Below are 18,958 nucleotides of genomic sequence, written 5' to 3'. Positions count from 1 at the left end.
ATATTTTCAGTCGCACCTATTTAAATTTCAAGCAACCAAATAATGAAAAATCAGGTTCACTGTCAACAAGTTTTAAAATACATTTCTCTGAGGTTTTCTAAAACTGAAAGATTCAAATTTATCTAAAGAACAAAAGTAAATTATCTTAACAAATCATTATTAGTTGGAAAAACTGTTTGAAAATATTTTGATTCAAAATTCAAAAATCTCATGAAGGCAGCTGCCTTGACAGAATTAGTTTTCTATTTTTCTTAATAGCGTATAGCCTCTGACTAACCTCAGATTACAGTAAAGTTCAGCCTCTAGATGGTAAATACTTTACTGTCCTGGATTATCCTCATTTCACTTTTTGCTTCAAGTGTCCTGGTTATCTCCAGTGAAGGACATATAGTACAATGACTACTGCTGACTGATGGACATTAAATGATGACAGACAACCACCACTAGACCTGCTCTGAACACTGAGCTGACATAACCTCCTCTACACTACCCCGCGTCTGTGTCCGACCACTCTAACCGAGTTAGATCTCTCAGCCTCCCTGTCTTAAAAGGCGCTGGGATGTAGTGAAATATCTTCTACGCACTCGCACGCAGGTTGGAGCCTCGGTGTGTCTGACCTGTAATCAGATGTGGGTCCACTTTGTAGATGCTGGCTGTCTCTTTCAGGCTCGTCATGGTTGGAGGGGGGTGGTGCTTTCATTGTATAAAATCTCTCTTCTCTTACATCATTTAAGATTCTTGCAACACTTAAAGGATGCTCATGAATTGTACATAGCGTTCTTTTTATATTTCTGAAGCGCCTGAGTATTTGGTCTGTCTCTACCCTCTGCAGTAGGACGGTAGATTATATAAAGTGTGTTACAGATGCATGAAGTTGTCATTGGGTTTATTCTGTGAGATTAGAATCATTGAGGAGACCCACGCTGGCACTTCTCTCTCTGACTGTACTCAGTAAGGCAGATTAGCATCTCATTAAAATGAATTGGTCCAAACATCTGTCATTTCCTTCATCCCTTTATCTTGTTGTTTTCCCCCCTGCCAGTTCATTTTTTTGTTCCCAGCCAGTTGCATAAGCATTCAGAGCTCATATAGAGTTTTGTGAGGAAATACTGCAGCATTTTGGAAGACTGACGCACTGGCTGTTTACATGGTCTTACTGTTTCCATCACACTGTTTAACTTCCTGCGTCATTCTGCTTTTGCACTGATGGATACCAAGTTCATAGTGTGTCTAAGATCACATTATATTCCTAATAAATTTTTTAAAAAGTTATCTAGTTCCATGCACTACATTTTTTATGGCATTTTTTATGCCTTTAATAACAACACAGCTGAAGACATGACAGGAAATGGGGAGAGTGGGGGAATGACATGCAGCAAAGGGTCATGGGCAGGAGGCGAACCCACGGCCGCTGCAGAGGACTCAGCCTCCGTAAATGGGGCGCACGCTCTACCAACTGAGCTGTCCAGGCACCCGTCCATACAATACAATTTATACATATGTCACTGTAATGCCACTTTAGTCACTCAGTATTTTTTTTCTAATTAATACCAGAGTGAGTGTTTGTGTCAGTTGTATTGCTGTTAAATAGCGTAAAGCATCTCATCAACCACTGGCCAGATAGTGATGATTTTTTGGTATTGCTTTTAGTTTCCACACAGCATCATTTCTAACACTTTGTGGCCTCCTGACTTTTGTTCTAGCAGAATTCAGCATGTTTTCATTCCCAGCAGCTTGGTCAGTTGCCCTCCGCTTCAAACTATGACACTGACACTGTCGTGCTCCTCTAGCATCTGTTTTGTACATGTAGGGCTCCTCAGCCAAGTTACCGCTCATAAATATGCAACATCCAAAATACTTTAAAAATAAAGGCTCAAAACTAATTAGTTACGTTTAGCCAGCAAGTCTATTTGGTTAGGTTTAGTAAAAGATAATGGTTTTGGTTAGAATAAGTATGTTACTTATGTAAGTGAATGTACGTATGGTATGTAAGTACGTAGCATTTAGGGCTGCACCTAATGATTATTTTTTAAATGATTAATCTAATGATTTTTTTTAAATGATTCAATTATATAACAATTTACCTAACATACGTATCAGAAACTTATGTCATTAATATTCAATCATAGTCCTGAAAAATAGACACATAAAATGCAATAGAATAATATAATAGTGGAGTATTTTAAAATTTGACTAATTTCCACCCTATTTAATAGACTAAGATATCTGATCAGAAAATACAGGACATCAGATCAAAAAGAGCTGTGATGCAAATGAATTTAATAACTAATCACTGTCAACTCTTCACTGAACTGAAAAATCAGTATTTTGACTTCAGACTTAAACTGGGTATGACGTGAAGTTATTTCATCACTGGAGTCATATGCAGGTAAGATGATCATTGACAGTCTATTTTTGCATCAGTTTGGGCCAAAGAAAATACTTTTTGTTGTTTTTCTGCTGACTGAAATTAATAACAGACAGTCTGTAAATGTTATTTTTCACCATTTCTGATTCATGAACATGGATGATAAAGTGATCAGAAAGTATAAAATGTCAGAATAACACCGTCAGATGATGTATGGTGTAAGGTTAACAACAGTGCTGCAGTTTTAACACCGCACTGCACTGCAGGAAACTCCTAGAAAATCTATTTAAAGTGACTTCTACCAACAGAGACATGTTCCACACGTTGATAATCTTCATATATCGTGTTTGGGTGCTGACAGATGATGCTGCTGTCTCGCTGCTGCAGCTACAGGAGGAGGACAGGTCGCTCGGTGCTTCACTTCCAGCCCTCATGTGGAGCAGTTTGTTCCACTGTGATAAGTCATGTCCAGTTTGTGAGGTTAAAGAGACCCAAACTGTTAAAATCCTACCACACTGATGATCGTGGTGAGTCTTGCTCTCTGCAGCTTGTTCTCCACTTGAATCCATGCTCTGACCAAACGCAGTAGTTCACAGCGACACGTTTTTTTCGTAATTGATGACGGTAAGTATGTCGCCCAAGTAACGTTATGTAAGGTACATTCTCCTAATCCCTTTCATCTTTGAAGAATTTCAGGAATTTCATGAACACATATCCTTCTGGTTTTCTTTTTGTTAATCTGCCAAAACAGGTCATCAGTATCCATTTCTGAAGCTGCCAACACAGCTGGAGTGTGCAGTGTGTGTTTGGCTCCACTGTTTAGAAAATGTTATGGTTCATCAGTGTGGATGCTCACATCATCCTTGTTGTAGTTATAGTTCTTGGTGCGGACAGCCCTTTAGTCTTCCTCCAAACTAATTCAGGAAGACAAATAAGAAAATGCTCCAGAATGAGGCCCAGTACTTGCAAAATTAAATTTGTTAATTCAGTTTTATCTGAAGCACATTAAGGCGTCCATAGAGATAAATCATGCTGGTTTTAGTGATGCCACAATATTTTATCCAACACCATCCTAAGGACATACAGAGGTGCAAACAAATCCAGAAGGAAAAGAAAGAATCCAGAACTGGTGAAAGCTGGGATTGTAACAGTGTGATGTCCCTGTGACTTAAATAATTCAGTAGTTCTCCTCTCAGATATCGGCCATCGTTCCTGTTTTTTGACAGAGTTCAGCGTGTGAGCGACTTCAGGGAAAATGTTTCCACAGTATGGCGGAGCTGACAGCAGTATTTACACTTTCCTCCACTTTTTTTTCCTCTCTCCATCAGCTCATCTGTCTCTCCATCCACCCACCCCCCCACGCTCCTCCCCTTCCTGGCTGCAGAATCAATGTCAGGATAATGAAGACAGAGTATTGATCGCAGGACGCTGTCAGCCTGACTGAAAATGGAGCTTTAAAAAGGCTGCGTCGAAATGGGATTTGATGTTTCTTTTTTCCCCACCTACACTTACATGTATTTGAAATATTCTGTCAGACGTCTTTGTGTTTTGGAGTGAGACTGAAAACATTGTTATCAAGTTTTTACTTTTACCTCGCTGTACCCTCTCTTTACTCTGTTATGTGTATACCATTATTTGGCTGCAGTGACCCACTTTCCTCATGGGCATCATTAAAGTTTCAAAGGAAGGAAGACGCTGGTGTAGAAGAGAAGGAAGGACTGAGTGTGTTTTCATGTTCTTTTCATTTGAGGACAGTGTTTTAACTCTTCATGTATGTCTGTGTCCTCAGGTATTGAAGCCAGTGGTTAGTCCTGAAGTCAACCATGGACTGGGTAACAGGAGGCTCATTAACTTCTCCCTGTCAGGTAGGATACTGACATCTGTCTTATCTTTCCATTCCTCTCCTTTTACTCCTACACTCAAAGCCCTCCGATCAATGCGTTCACACACATTGTCCTCGTCTGACCCTCCTATTGAACTGCACCTCTCTCTGTCAGTGTCTGTCGTTTTAGCATTGTCTCTCTAAAAGCAGTGGTGTGGTCATGTCAGTGGCAACCCAGCTAATTAAATTTGACATTTACAACTAAAACACTCTGTCAACACTAAAATTTAAAGGGACAGTTCACCCCAAAATCCAAAATACATACTTTTCCCCTGGCCTGTACTGCTGTTGCTCCATCTAGATTTTTTGGTGTGAGCTGCAGAGTTTTGGAGATCTCTGCCTTCTCTCTGATATAATGGGAGTAAATGGCCCAAACAGTGTCTCTTTGCAAAATTCATGACCAGGTTACTCAAAATAATCCACACACCTTGTTGTTTCATGTAGGAGCGAAGTAGTAGCTCTTGTAGATTCTGACATTCTGGTAGATTCTGTGTTCCTGCATGACTGCTCATTACATGGTCTGATTATCGTGAGTAACCTGCTCATGATATTTTGGGGTGAACTGTCCCTTTAACAAGAGTAACATTTTGGCAAAGTGGCACCAAAGTCTGCCACTATTTGCAGTTTCATTTGTACACATGAATACAGAAGAGTAAGCGCCATGCATAAGGAGAAAAAAAACAAGAGGAGGAAGAGTTTGTTTAATTTTCTATTTTGAGAATGAAGTCAAAATGTCGAAATAAAATCAAAATACCATTTTGATTTTATTCTCAAAATAATATATAATATATAATAACATTTGACTTAATTGTCAAAATCTGAAAAAAACAATCAAAATACTAAAAGTGCAACTTTATTATTGATATTTCAACTTTATTTTCTACTTCATTCTTGACATTTCAACTTTATTTTTGACTTTATTCTTCACATTTCGACTTAATTGTCTTCCTCTCTTTTTTCCCTTTATGCCTGGTCATAATATCCTCCCTATATGAATCTACAGTCAACTATCTCTGAATTACTTTGATACTAAAGAAAAGATGTGAACACGTGATTATTCACAGTCGAGTTCTGGAGTTACAAGGATGACCTTTTATCCTATTATGTCACAGCAGAAATTAATTTGTGATTGACATTTGAAGTAATGATATTGTCAGTGTGAAGTGTATGTCAGAAGCAAAAAAAAAAAGTAGCTTGAATACCTTAATTGCCTCCATCAGCTGTGCGTCACGATGACTGTATCTTTAAGTGGTTAAAGCAGGAAGTAAGTGACTTGGACACTGGACAGCACTTGAACGTGTATCTTTGTCTCATGTATCTCCCTTGAACCCTCCCCTTGGGCAGGCACACCTCACAATTATACCTCTGCCATAGAGCCTCCTGTGAAAACTGTGAAAAATCAATGATATTGTCTGAAGAAAACAATATGTTTACCTCAATCTTGACAACTGTCAAGGCATATAAAAAGAGAAATCAGCTCTCGGCAGCGTGAAGAGTTGTACTTGGTTTCTCCTGACCATCACAGATGTTGGGAACCCAGATTCAACATACTGTCCCCGGCAGTCATCCAGGATTTAAAGAAACAGAGTCACATAAGTCTTGGTGTGATAGAGAGTATGTGACTGGCAGCAGTTTGAAGAATCTAGATATGAATGCTGCATACAAGCTGAACACGTCGTTAAGTTGCTCTTTACATTATAAATGTGATGGACTTGAGCCTATTAATGACCACCTTTGGATGTAAATTAAGCTCATGCATGTTCTCAGAGAGCAAAATGTGTTATATACTGTATAATACTGGAGAAAAGAATCAAACAGTGATGGTAATGATAATGATAGTGAAAAAGATCAACTACAGAACATACTTAAAGATCACCTTCACTGGATCTTTCCTGATATCAAAATAATTTGAAAATAATTTAATCTCTCTTGTTTTTCGCTGTTAGAGCTGCACATAATCACCAGCATCCCAAAACATGTTGTTCCTTATATCTTCCTCAAATCCCCAAACTTTTTACGGAATATTAACTTGTTCTTACATGTAAATCTACTTGTGTCACCTATATGATTATTTTTCCATGTTAACTATTAGATTGTGGAACACAGAGCTGCAGCAATCAATCGAATACTTTGATTTGAGTACATCTTTGAGAAAAAAATGCCAAAGTTCTCTGATTTCAGCTTCTTAAATGTGAATATTTTCTGGTTTCTTTCCTCCTCTTTGACAGTAAAATGAATATCTTTGTGTTGTGGACAGAACAAAACATTTGAGTACGTCATCTTGGGCTTTGGGGAACACTTATCGACATTTTCTGATCGATAATGAAAATGATTGTTACAGGAAAAGCTTGAAAAATAGGTCCAAACGTGGAATGGACAGTTATACGTCCACGTTTAGACCTATTTTTCAACTGACAAGATTGTGACAGGATTAATTAATTGATTAATTGAGAAAATAATTAAAATAATATTTTTTTAAAAAAGGATTTAACACATAACTTTGCTTTGAAAACATATTTTGGACTTTTAGAATCAGCTGATTGTTGCCTTTCAGACACATTTTTAAGCAGAAACATTTGTGTCCTGCTCTTAAGTTCTATTTTTATTTTGCGCTGTCTATAATTCCATTTGTGTGAAATGAAATCAAGCTAAATGGGCTCATTCTGCAGGAGCAGATCGATGAATGGAGTGCAGTGTGTGCACTCTCACTCCTCCTTGAATCTGCTGCACGTACTGTACTGCATGTCTTACATAACTTATCATATACTGCACTCTTACATCACATATCACCCGAGATTTGGGGAGAGGATCCTCCTCCGGCTGCTTTTACAACTCAGATTATACACACACCACTTGGAATTTAGTTCCAGCCCTAAACAAGCAAAGGCGAAACAACCTTGACACAGTTAAAAAATAGATAAATAAAGGGATATTACAGCAGTTTCAGCTATAACTTTTCACACACCTCCACTACACAACAATGTACTCATTAACAAAGACACACAGATCTCCATGGCAACAGCATGCCTGTACTTCTGCTATGATGTCCATCACTTATAAAGGGATCTTGTCTATTAATAGTATTCTTACAAAAACTTCCCAGCTACTGTATGACAAGTACACACAAGGATCTTTTCCAGCTCAGCTCCTACCCGCAGCCTCATGCACTTTCCATCACAGCCACGTCTCTCCAGCTGGAAGCAGCTCTGGGTTGGATGAAGGAGCTGGATTTATCTCTGTGGCAGAATGATTACAGATCAAATTAAGTGTAACTGGCTCTCTCAAAATCAAAGTGTGCCATTACCTGTATTTTAGAATTACTGTATTGAGGTCACAAGTCCCCAAGTGGTTGTTTTGACCTCTCGAGAGTGACTTCATCCATCAGTGAGTTGTAGAGCCACACCAACGTATCTGTTGGACGATATTACTACTATTGGTACCGGTATTGGCTATATCTATATAAAAGCAGTACTTTGTCTATATTTGATCATTTTTCTTAATATAAATGGAACTTTACAAATACATATATGTATATAAAGTCCTATAAAATCAAAGTATCACATTAGGGGAGATGTAATCATCACTCATTATAAATTGGTATAATTGTCAACAGCTTCGAAAGAATGACAGCAAAGTTTGTCTTATATTTATTGAAAAACATTCAACAGATCTAACAAGTCATCCATGGGGAAAATTAGTGTTATTCACATGAAATAAATCACACTATATGGAAATAACTCAAACAGTGAAGATAAATTTCTCATGTTATTTGCATATTGATTGCATAAAGTTACTGACCCTTATATTTTCTCAGATATTAGATTTCACACAAAAATTGTGTTTCACTGCATATTTGTCAACTACCCACACAGTGCCTATAAAAAGTATTCAGCCCCTTGGATGTTTTCTGCTCTTATTTCTTTCATGAATAGAATTATTATCAAGATAATTAGGCTTTTTAAAAAAAAAAAAAAAATTTACCAAAAAACTCTTTAATGTCAAAGTGAAAACAGATGTATACAATGTAATGTCAATTAATTAAATATATAATGTACAATAAGTGATTGCATAAATATTCACCCCCTTCAAGTCAGTATTTAGTAGATGTACCTTTGGCCACAACCACAGCACTGAATCTGTGTGGACAGGTCTCTATCAGGCACATCTGGACACTTTGCAGAACTGCTAAACCTCTGTCAGGTTGCAGGGGGATCAGGTGTGAACGGACCTTTTCGAGTTCAGCCACAAAGGCTCTAATAGATTGAAGTCTGGGGTTTGACTCAGCTGCTCCAGAACATTCACCTTGTTGTCTTTAAACCATTTCTGTGTAGCTTCTGGACCTTCCAGACACAGGTGTCTTTACTACAATCAGTTCAGACATGTTCACTGCTCTCAGGTTATCTCCGTTTCACTAATTGTGAGATTGCAAGCACCAGCTGGCTGGACCTTAGTTGAATTAGGTCAGTCAATTTAAAGGGGGTGAATGTTTATGCAGTCACTTATTTTACATTATATATTTTTAATTAATTGACATTATTTTGTAGAAATCTGTTTTCACTTTGACATTAAAGAGTTTTTTGGGGGGTAATTTTTTGTGTCAAAAAAGTCAAGTTGTCATTTGCAGAGCTATGTGCACCATGAACTCAGTACATCACTATGCATTTTGCTAAAAATTAGACTTTTTTTGGAAGTCGCTAATAAAAGCCCTGAGACGTGTCAATTTCACTTTTGGTCTGTACCTGTGAACCTCTTAAGTTACACCAGAAGGCAAACATTTTGTCATCCCCTGCTCTTTCTTTGCTTTCAGACCTCCAGGCAGTTGGTCTGAAGAAGGGGATGTTCTTCAATCCCGACCCGTACCTGAAGCTCTCCATCCAGCCTGGAAAGCACAGCATCTTCCCCTCGCTGCCACACCACGGCCAGGAGAAACGCTCCAAAGTGGCCTGCAACACGGTCAACCCGCAGTGGAGCACAGAGGTACACACACAAACACACACAGCAGTACACTTTCCCTCTCTCACATGTGTTGGTAGATTTCCAGGCTATATTTAGACATTTAAATTGTTTAAACTACATTCTCCTTATCCATGCTGTTCCTTGAGCCATCTGTGTTCTTGTCTGTGCCAAATACTGACTTAAAGCCTCACAGACCTCTGCTTAAAGTCACCTGCTGTTATCAAGTGTGGAGTGGAGAACAGTATCACTTCTCAATGTACTGTTTCCCAGGATAGAAAGTGAAGGTTAGAATTCAGTTTGGGGGGAAGATGGATGGCAGAAATGTGTGACTGTGTGTTCGAAAAGGAGGTTGCACTTCAACAGTGGGATTCTCAGTGGAGTGCTAAACTCAAAATCTAGTGAACATATGCCAAAAAGGTAGCACATTTAAGTTATCACATCAAGGAGAACAAAATATTCACACTTGACTGTTTTATTTGGGTCCCATCACGATAGAAAACACTTAAATATTCCTGCATGGAGCCTTCATCTGGGCGTTTAAAGTATACACAAAGGCAGAGTTAATTATTTAATTTGTTTTTTATATAGTTTCATATATTCATACCATTAGCGTCCCAGGTGCTAATTTGCTGTTTTCAGTGTGTAGGCTGCAGCTCGGAGGTTGTTCTTGTTTCCCAAGGACTTGGAAAATGTAGAAAGCAGACGCCGCAGTGTTGCTTTAAGCAGCTACTGTCATCAGCCAATCAATCTGCATTCGGTGAAATCTTCATCCCCCTTCCCATCTCCTCACGTCTTCTCAAATCTCAGCTAGAAGATGTGCGCAATCTGCGAATTCACTACATTACATACGCTGCATACGTTCACTACATCCAATAAACAAAACAAAACTCACAAAGTGTCAAGAAATTAAACATTCCCACACTTAACCCCTTTTCCTTTTTAAACAGAATTACAATCACCTTCTGAATTCAAGTTTCTCTCTTTTACTGAAGTAAGACGAGCTTAATTGGCTTGGTAACTCAACTCAACAGAAAAACATGAAAACTCACTGAAACCATCTTTGTTAGTCTGTCCACTCTTCCAACAATCACCAGCTCTGGTTTGGTCGAATTAAATCCTTAATTCACCGCATGAAAGAGTGCAAAGAGTCTGACTCTGCAGGCTGTTTACCTCCCCACTCCTCACCCAGCTCAGCGCGCTTATGATCCGACTGAGTGGGTGTGAACTGCGCCGCTGGATGAGAGTGTGGCATGGAGCAACAGATCTCACTCTGCAGGCCATAGCATTAGCAAAATAAAATGAACAATATCAACCAGAAAATCAGCCAAACGAAGCAACTGGCGATGGATTCAGCCCATCGTCAGTAGGTGATATACTTGTCCGATCCAATTTATCAGCGCATCATAGCCTTCTGAATTGGAATAGCATTGTGAGGAACCAAGAGATTCCCTATGGAGTCCGTTATCTCCTGTGCCAGTGCAACCCTTGCACCCTGGCAGAATGTGCTGGAGGCCTGTGTTGCTGTTGCAACACAGCAGGCACTCCTCCTCACTCCTGAACCACCGGGAGAGGTTACGAGGACATGGAAGGGTATCATATGTTGCCCTTATCAAGACTGTAAGGCGTGCTTGCAGAGTTCAGCAGATATCTGCCCAATTGGTGGCCTCCCATTGTGCTTTTGCTCCTTGTTGGTCGCTTTGCCTTGATGGAGTAGCACTCCTGCTCCACCTGTGTGACCTCCCCCATGACCCTGATCTTCCTCTGCTCCGTTGTGGCTTTGGACCAGTACTGCACAGGGTCTACGATGTATATAAGGAACATGCAAGGGTAAAAAACAAGGGTGTTTTGTTGAAACCGTGGTATAAATGTGTTCTGAGTATTGATGGAAAGAAAACAGTGGTTCTTGACAATAAAATCTAAATTTTGTCCAGGATAGTTTGTCTCAATATTGGATTTGTATTTAAAGAACGAGGTTTCCATTGTAAACCCTGTGCAGCAGATTGCACACCACACAAAAGGGATGACTGGGTGCTTCTTTGGTTTCAGCACCAGAGTAAGAGGATCAATGTAATCCATGAAAATCATGTTTGCTGTGTGGAAAACAAGATCAGTCAATTGATTTTCTCATTTAGGGACTTTTTCTTGGAAAACCATATGTTTCTGGAAAGTTCATCACCAATCGATCGTGTTGTGGAAGCAGCAGGCTGGTGACATGAACAAATAGGCTTTAAGTAATATTTTAAATACACAGCATTTTAAAAATGAAATTATTTTAAAATACTAATTCAGTATGAATACAAGCTTTGCTGAAGCAGTAGTTTCTTTCTTAAATACATGAAATTGATTTCTTTATGAGGTACATATACTGCAGCTGTGCGCTCTATCCATGACAGATAGTTCAGTGAGTGGTTTAAATATCATCAAGTGATGCTGATGTTCAAAAAGAGTTTGTATTTACTGATTTTCAACCAGATTAGATCTTCCCACACACCCAAAATCTGAGCTGTGAGAGGACATTCATCACCAAAGTCTGCAGTGAACAATGTGCTCATGAAATGACCACAGCTTAGAAAATGTTCTATATTGGAAATAAACAAAATTTATGGATTATTTTTAACAGAAAACTCTCTCTGTCACTCTCACAACCAGTTTCAGAGGATTTTTTTTCAACGGCACTTGATGCTGATAAATGGTTACCTTGCGAGGCAGCTGGAAACGCAAGATCACAAGTTATCTGATTGTGTCCGCACCAAAAGTGGTGCAGCCAATCAGTGTCCTAGGAGGGACAATGGTGAGAAGCATCCATGGAAGCAAATTGTCTTGAACAAACAACGGCGGCTCCTGAAGAAGTTAGTGTAGATACTGTGATAGCATCAGTTATATCAGAACTGGAGAGGATTTCTTCATTGAAAGAAGAGCAAAGATCAACACTGAAGGCTTTTCTCCTTTTAAAAGATGATTTTGCTCTTCTCTCAACCGGCTTTGGCAAGAATATCTTCTGATTGTTTGAAGCTAGACAGATAGACAGATGGTTCATCCAATCACCTGCCAAGTGTTTTTTGAAAGTGCCTGCCCTTTTCCAAACAGTTTCTACAAACAACTTCCCAGATGGTTCTGTGTACCAGACCATCTGGTGAGTCAGGTTAGAGAAATGACATTGAATGAAAAAGACAAGTTAGGGTAGAATAAAAGATTATTCTAACTTTGGTTGAATGACAGATATGCTCAGCCTTCCTGTGTACATACAACACGTGACATTTCAACTTACTTTTACCACTTACCGTTCAACAGACAATGTAAACAAGCATTTCAACTTACAGTTGAACTACTTCAATGCTTATTTGATAGCTGACATTACACTTGCTTTCACGGCTTCGACATCAACTGATATTTCATCTCTTACTCTTCAACTGAGAGTTCAACTTCTTTAAGTGCTTACAAACAAACTGGCCTACAGGGGTTAAACTCAGGACTACATTTCAGAGACTACACTGTTCAGTGCTTCAACCTTAACCGGCAGTTGAACTCCTTTACTGCTTTAACTTAAACTACAGTTGTCACACAGTATTCCCCATTCAGAGAAAGAGCATTGCAAGACAAACACACATAACTAAAATTATGAATCACAGGCGTGCTCGGACTCCCTGTAGATGAATTTATTCCAAGGATTTATTATAACATCCTGAACTCCTGTGTCAGTGCCACTTTATTTCAGTCATCTTAGTTCATTTCTGCCATTCTTTAATGATCTTACTAATGGGACATAGTTTGAGGCTCAGCGTCATGAGCATGGTATTTAAGGTGAGTAATATCACTGTCACCTCCTGTCATGTAACCTAATAAAGTATTCCTCTTGCCAGTGCATCATTATCAGTGTCATTGAGGGCCATTGTCATTCATGCCTCTACGTTTTCTCTATTAGAACAAATTACAAACAGAACATTTTGTCACTATGTTGACAAATGTGAACAAAAGTCGTTATGACTGAAAATTAATTAACAATTAATTAACAATAGCAAAAGAGATTTTATGACACACTGTATTTGGTATCTTAGGAAAAAAACACCACAAGCTAAGATGAATCATAAAAGTAAGATGATGTATTGGTTGTATTTTCCTTTTAACCGTGGCCATGTTCAGATTAGAGCTGAAACGATTAGTAAATTACCTGATCAACAGAAAATTAATATTCAATTTCAATTTTGAAATTCAATGACAATTTCGGTAAAAAAGGAAGAAAATTACCTCAAATGTCAGGATTTGTTGCTTTCCTTTGTTATACATGATACTATAGTGAATGTATTTGGCTTTTGGAATGATTATTTATTTGTATGTGTCACAGTTAAGATATATCTGAGTGTCGTCTGCATAAAAGTGGAAAATAATATAATGTCTTTGCATAAAAAGGCATATAAATAGAAAATAAAAGTTGACCAAGCACTGAATCTTGGGGGACTCCACAGCTCAGGTTAGATTATAGGCACTGACATGTTATGCTCTCATAAAGTAGTTTTGGCTAACCAAGCAAACAGTTGCCCACTTATCCATCTAGCAGACACAGAGCAATGTTTGCATTTTCTTCTGTTATGGCCTTCATCGACTCCAGAGAAAAATATCTGGCTCTTTATCTGCTAAATGTTCCTCCATGTTTTTCTCCATCTACCCGCCAAGCGTGTCCGTCTGCTGTTGTTGCGGGCCAGGTAGTGTTCAGTGGGTTTATCTGGAAAGCAAACACTCCATAGAGCTGAGAATTTGGGTTACAATTCTCTGTGGGTTTATCATTGTGAGCGACTCTTTTCACATTGCATGTACTCTGTAGTGACATGGTGTTTGTTAAAAGCTTTTGGAAAATAAAATTCTAAAGATAAAGAACAGTTGAAGATCTTTTTGGCAGTTTATAACCTGGAAGCAGTAAAAGTGTGCATCTGTATTAGTCTGCAGTTTCTTCTACTGTCCAGAGCTTCAACTCCGCAGTCAGTGTCAATCTTAACCCATACAGTCCTGATGCAGTCAGTTTGAGCAGCTACAGACAGATTTATTTTAAGGATCCTGGTCTGAGTACTACTGCAGATGACCCAGATTTATATGCAGCCATTGGCTCCAATAAGCCAACTTTACTTTGGCTGATGTACAGTGATTTCTCAGCGTCTGTTACAGTTAATCAGCTGTGCTGTCATCAGGAGCCGCTATTATGTGTACTGTGTGGTATTAAAGGTACAACATTATTGGTGACCCATTCTATAATTGTACAACAACTGTGTGTGAGAATTGGGAAAAATTATATCCAATGAAAAAAAATTAAAAATGTATTAATACCCACACTCTAATTCCAATGTTTGGGTAAATATTTATTTTTTAGGGCCAATATATATATGAAATATATGTAATTTATGAAATGTTTTGGTTTGCTTAAATTATTTTAATTTCTAAACATGTTTTATGACAGACAATAGCCTTGTCCCAGACAAGAATTCACAACTTCAAAACAACTGCATGTGCTAAAAGGCTTCAAAATATAACTAACAATACTTGCTGATAACACAGGTGTAAAAATCTGCCATTAGAATCATCTTTATTTTAAAAATCGATCTTGTCTCACAAATTTCCGTCAACTCCGTTAGCTATACCCTGAGGACCCCATCTCACTTCCTGGGTTAAAAAAGGTGGGAATACTGCTCTAACACTGGTAAACTTTATATTTTTTCAACAAATTCATGAAATAATATTTTTATCAGATGTGTTTCAACCATAACATGTCAACTCTGTAGTCCTTCTAGATCAAAGCTAAACAAGAATTATGGTTTAAAAATGTGTATTTTGATTAACATTAAGACTCTGAGACACTTTAAAAAATAAAATGGCTGCTCACTACGACTACGCTGTGAAATGGAAATAGATCTTTCCATCTGATGGAGCTGACGTCTGCATTTAATAGAAAATTTAATGACTAGGAGGTTTGGCCTGTTACAAGGTTTAATAGCCAAGAGTGACCTTTTAAAATATATTTCCAGCATAATTAAAGAGCAAAAATAAGAACCCCCTCAAAACATGGTTTTGCCCCAGCTCTCAAGAATGAGATTTTCTGGTTAATCAGATATTAAAGGGGGAGACATGGCATGGGAGTGACTGATTAAATGGGCATGTTGGACCATAACAACGCTAGAAATGCCTCAGTGCTTTGTCCATAACATAATCTGGATCACTTTCCTGTCTCGCTGAAGTGTCTCTGTCAGAATGCTAGACAGCACAGTCTCTACCTTTTATTATGTCCCTCAGGAGGCTCCATACACTGATTTAATGCAGAGTCCCTGTTGGCAGCATCCACTCAGCTCAGAGCCACTTTCCTTCTTCAAATGGCTCCCATGTTGAGTGGAGCTCGGTCTGCTTGGCAGTAATGTACTGTATAACTCTAATGGGTCTCCATAGCATGCTAGCTCGGTCAGCATAGCGCAGCCCAGTACTGTCCAGATATAAGAGACCATTCTGCGTCATTATGTAATGAAATAAAGTGACATTATTGGTACAATAAAAAATAAGCTATGACAAGAATGGATCCTTGGAAACAGTTATAATACTGGAAAGAACTTTTGAAGACTTTTTGCAGATATACTCTATAAATAGTGCTGCTATAAAGTGTACTGAATAATGAATGAAGGGTTATATTTATCTTTATTTGCTAGATCAATGTTGACCTTGATTGTTGCCATTTACTGTACTTCAAGTGTGCAGGATCTGATATGGTGCAGTTGATGATAATGATTAGAGTTTTACTTTACAATGCTGATATAGTCCAGGAGTTGTGGACAGGCTCCAGATGGCCTCCTTATGACTGTCTTGCATGTCCAAATGAAATTATCTGCAGTGTTTTTAAATAGAGCTTCTATCAATATCACATGTCTAATTTTAGTCTGTATCTGAGAAGCTGCTCGGGCGGCGGTGACCCTCTTCCAGTTGTCCCAGTGTCTCCAGATTGGATTTTGATTTTTGTGTCCGGGAATCAGATCACTTTTCTCTGAGGGTTTTATTCAGTGTGCTCCTTGGCCTCAGGGTACAATATGCTGTCCCAGTGGTCACATTTGCCATTATTTTTTTTTTTGTGAATGTGCACATTTTGGTCATTGGCTGAGCAAGTAAAAAGTCTGCTACACTGTGTGACCAGTTTTGGCAGAATATGGCATAAATGGAATATGATATTCATATGTATATTTTCATTAGTGTGTAATCATCTGAAAATAAGAATTGATGTGTTTTCATTACCTTAAAACTTTATATTTCCCCACTATAACTGAAGAGTAAAAATAAAAAAAAACCCAAAAGAAGGTGCAGTGATGTGCAGCTATGTTTACAGGGAACATAAGGTTCAGTGTGATAGGTCATATACACTATGCATAGTATAAAGACACTGGTAAGGCTGCCAGATAAATCCTGTGCAAACATTTTTTTAGATACATACTCAGTTTGCAATGTGCATACTGTGCAAATTATACAGAAGGGAATAAAGTTAGTGTGCTTTGCACATTTTGTAAAGAACACAATGTTGAAATTTAATAGTAAATCTAGATAAGGGTTGGCACACCAAACCTCAGCCTTTTACAATATGTATAAAGTCCAGCGTGCAGCTCAATGAAAATGACCTTTATCACTGTGAAAGGATCAATACCTTCATGTGGAGAGAGACATGCAAACTGATACTGTGTCTCATTGTGTGCCACGCTACAGCTCATACTGCTGTACGGATGGCGTGTGGGGCTGAACTGAACTCCTATTAGCCACCTTTTTGCATGTGAGAAAGAGTTTGGAAAGAGTTGGCTTGTCACAGCAGTGCAGTGATGGTGTGATGGTGTCACTGGGTTCCAGTGGAGAGCTGATCTTACTGTATGTGCACCTTGTAGTAATTCAGAGGCCAGCTGGTGCAGCTGTGATCCTGACTGTAGAAACATGAATGCTGAAGTGATTTCCTCATCTCTCCTGGTCTTCTCCTTTGCTGTCCTTGTCTCTCTCGCTCAGTAACACTGACATCTGAATTAAAAGTTTCCTGTGATGTCAGGTCAGGAAGGAACAGAAGCAGAAGACCTATAATGCAATAATGGCAGTCTTTTATTCTGTGCAATTTCCTGAGGAAGAAAAAAGAACATTGCTTTCCTGTCTTTACATCCATATGTTGTCATGCTAATGAAACTGTGTCCTGTTATGGCAAATATACAATATAGTGTGAGCATTGTAAAAACAAAAAAAAAACAACTAGGTCAAAGAGTAGTGTATAGATCTGCTGTATATACTATGAAATACTAGAGGTGAGGCAAGGTGTGGACACCAAAAGTGACATAATCACGCCTCTTGTGTAGAAAGTTCCCTCAACATAATTCAGGATTGTTTGTGCCTAGTTAGTTTGAAATAGCAATGGCCAATAGGGAAACTCCAACACTCAACCAGCCAATGGTGTGACTTCATCACTAAGTCAGTCACAAACTGTCTTGTTTTTGTGTCTGTAACATTGCTGTATTGAAAGAAGTGAATTTATCCTCATCTCTGTTTGAGGCTAGTGGCTCCAGGCTACATTAGGAACTACTAGCATAGTACACCGCTATCTATGATCAAACTGTCAATGGAAGAGATGCACCAATCGCAATTTTCCTGCAGATTCTAGTTTTGGACGATTTCAGTTTTCTTTATTTCTTAAAACTGTAATTGACACAATACGCAAGCACTTTTGTAACTTTTCTTTGATGAGAATATAAATTGTATTTTCAGAATAAAACACTATTAAATAACTTTAATATTTTTTTCCAAAAGTGCTTCAGGTTACAGCCAGGCCTCATTAAGGTATATTATTAGGATTATGTACCAGAGGGAGCACAATCTTGCATGATTTCATGGAGAATGTGAAAACAAACCGGGGGCTGATGTGCTGCAAAAGTTTGCTGTAGTAAAGCTTTGCAGTGAGAGAAAACTTAAGCACAAGGCCGAACAAGTCCGCATGAGAAAATGTTTGGCAACATCATCATGGTTGATTGGTGCATCTTTGTCAGCTCTATAGTTGCATTGTAGAATGTGAAGAAAACAATATCTCTGGTTCTGCTGCTTCAAATTCATGAATCAATGTGGCCTCCAGCTCCTCAGTTTAGTTTATTTTTTAAAAGACTGGTAGATATTTTCCAGAAAATATCTTATAGCAAGAACTGAGCTTGTGGGATTTAGGCTGACCCTGTGAAGCTAACTAGCTAGCTACAGATGGAACTTGAGTTGCAGTGGCACAGAGAGAGGTGTTTCATGGTCAAAATTGTGCACCAAAGCAGTGCATTTATGTAAATTACTTCACATTACACCGGTGATGTCACAATGATGTCATCAGGGTTATCTCAGCTTAATTTATCTTGATTACTAAACTTTTGACAGAATTTCTGTGTTACCAATCAGGGGCATGGAGTGAAGGTTATGGGCATTTACCGGGCAACAAAGGTCTAACGAAGAGGCAGGTTTATTTGTCAGGTTGCATTATGGGAAATGTAGGATGTATAGCTTGACCTATACTAAGGGACTACAGTTGGGCGATATGGCTTAAAAATAATATCTGGATATTTTTAGATCATGCCACGAGATACAATATATATCAATACACACATTTTATCTATTTTTCATCTTACCCTAAGTCCCCCCTTTGCAGCAGCCTGCGACCCCTACGGAATAAGCGGTTACGGAAAATGAATGAATGAATGAACATTTTATCTACATGATCAAACTGTAAATTCACA

The 18,958-nt window shown here is 38.5% G+C and overlaps 1 protein-coding gene across 2 annotated transcripts in view; it reads left to right on the top strand.

The window, feature by feature from the left end:
• The window catches only part of hecw1a (HECT, C2 and WW domain containing E3 ubiquitin protein ligase 1a), a 101,158-nt gene that overhangs the window by 41,045 nt on the left and 41,155 nt on the right, over positions 1 to 18,958 (top strand). For both annotated transcript variants that reach the window (XM_084746953.1, XM_084746952.1), the window contains exons 6-7: positions 4,158 to 4,233; positions 9,058 to 9,227. In XM_084746953.1, coding sequence (XP_084603079.1) covers positions 4,158 to 4,233; positions 9,058 to 9,227 — 246 coding nt within the window. The remainder of the gene's footprint in view (positions 1 to 4,157; positions 4,234 to 9,057; positions 9,228 to 18,958) is intronic.

This window comes from Lutjanus erythropterus, chromosome 21 (genome assembly GCF_056507025.1).
Source record: "Lutjanus erythropterus isolate fLutEry1 chromosome 21, fLutEry1.hap2, whole genome shotgun sequence".
Classification (NCBI taxonomy): Eukaryota; Metazoa; Chordata; class Actinopteri; order Lutjaniformes; family Lutjanidae; genus Lutjanus; species Lutjanus erythropterus.
The sequence above is the reverse complement of the archived record's forward strand: the minus strand, read 5'-3'. Positions and strand labels throughout refer to the sequence as shown.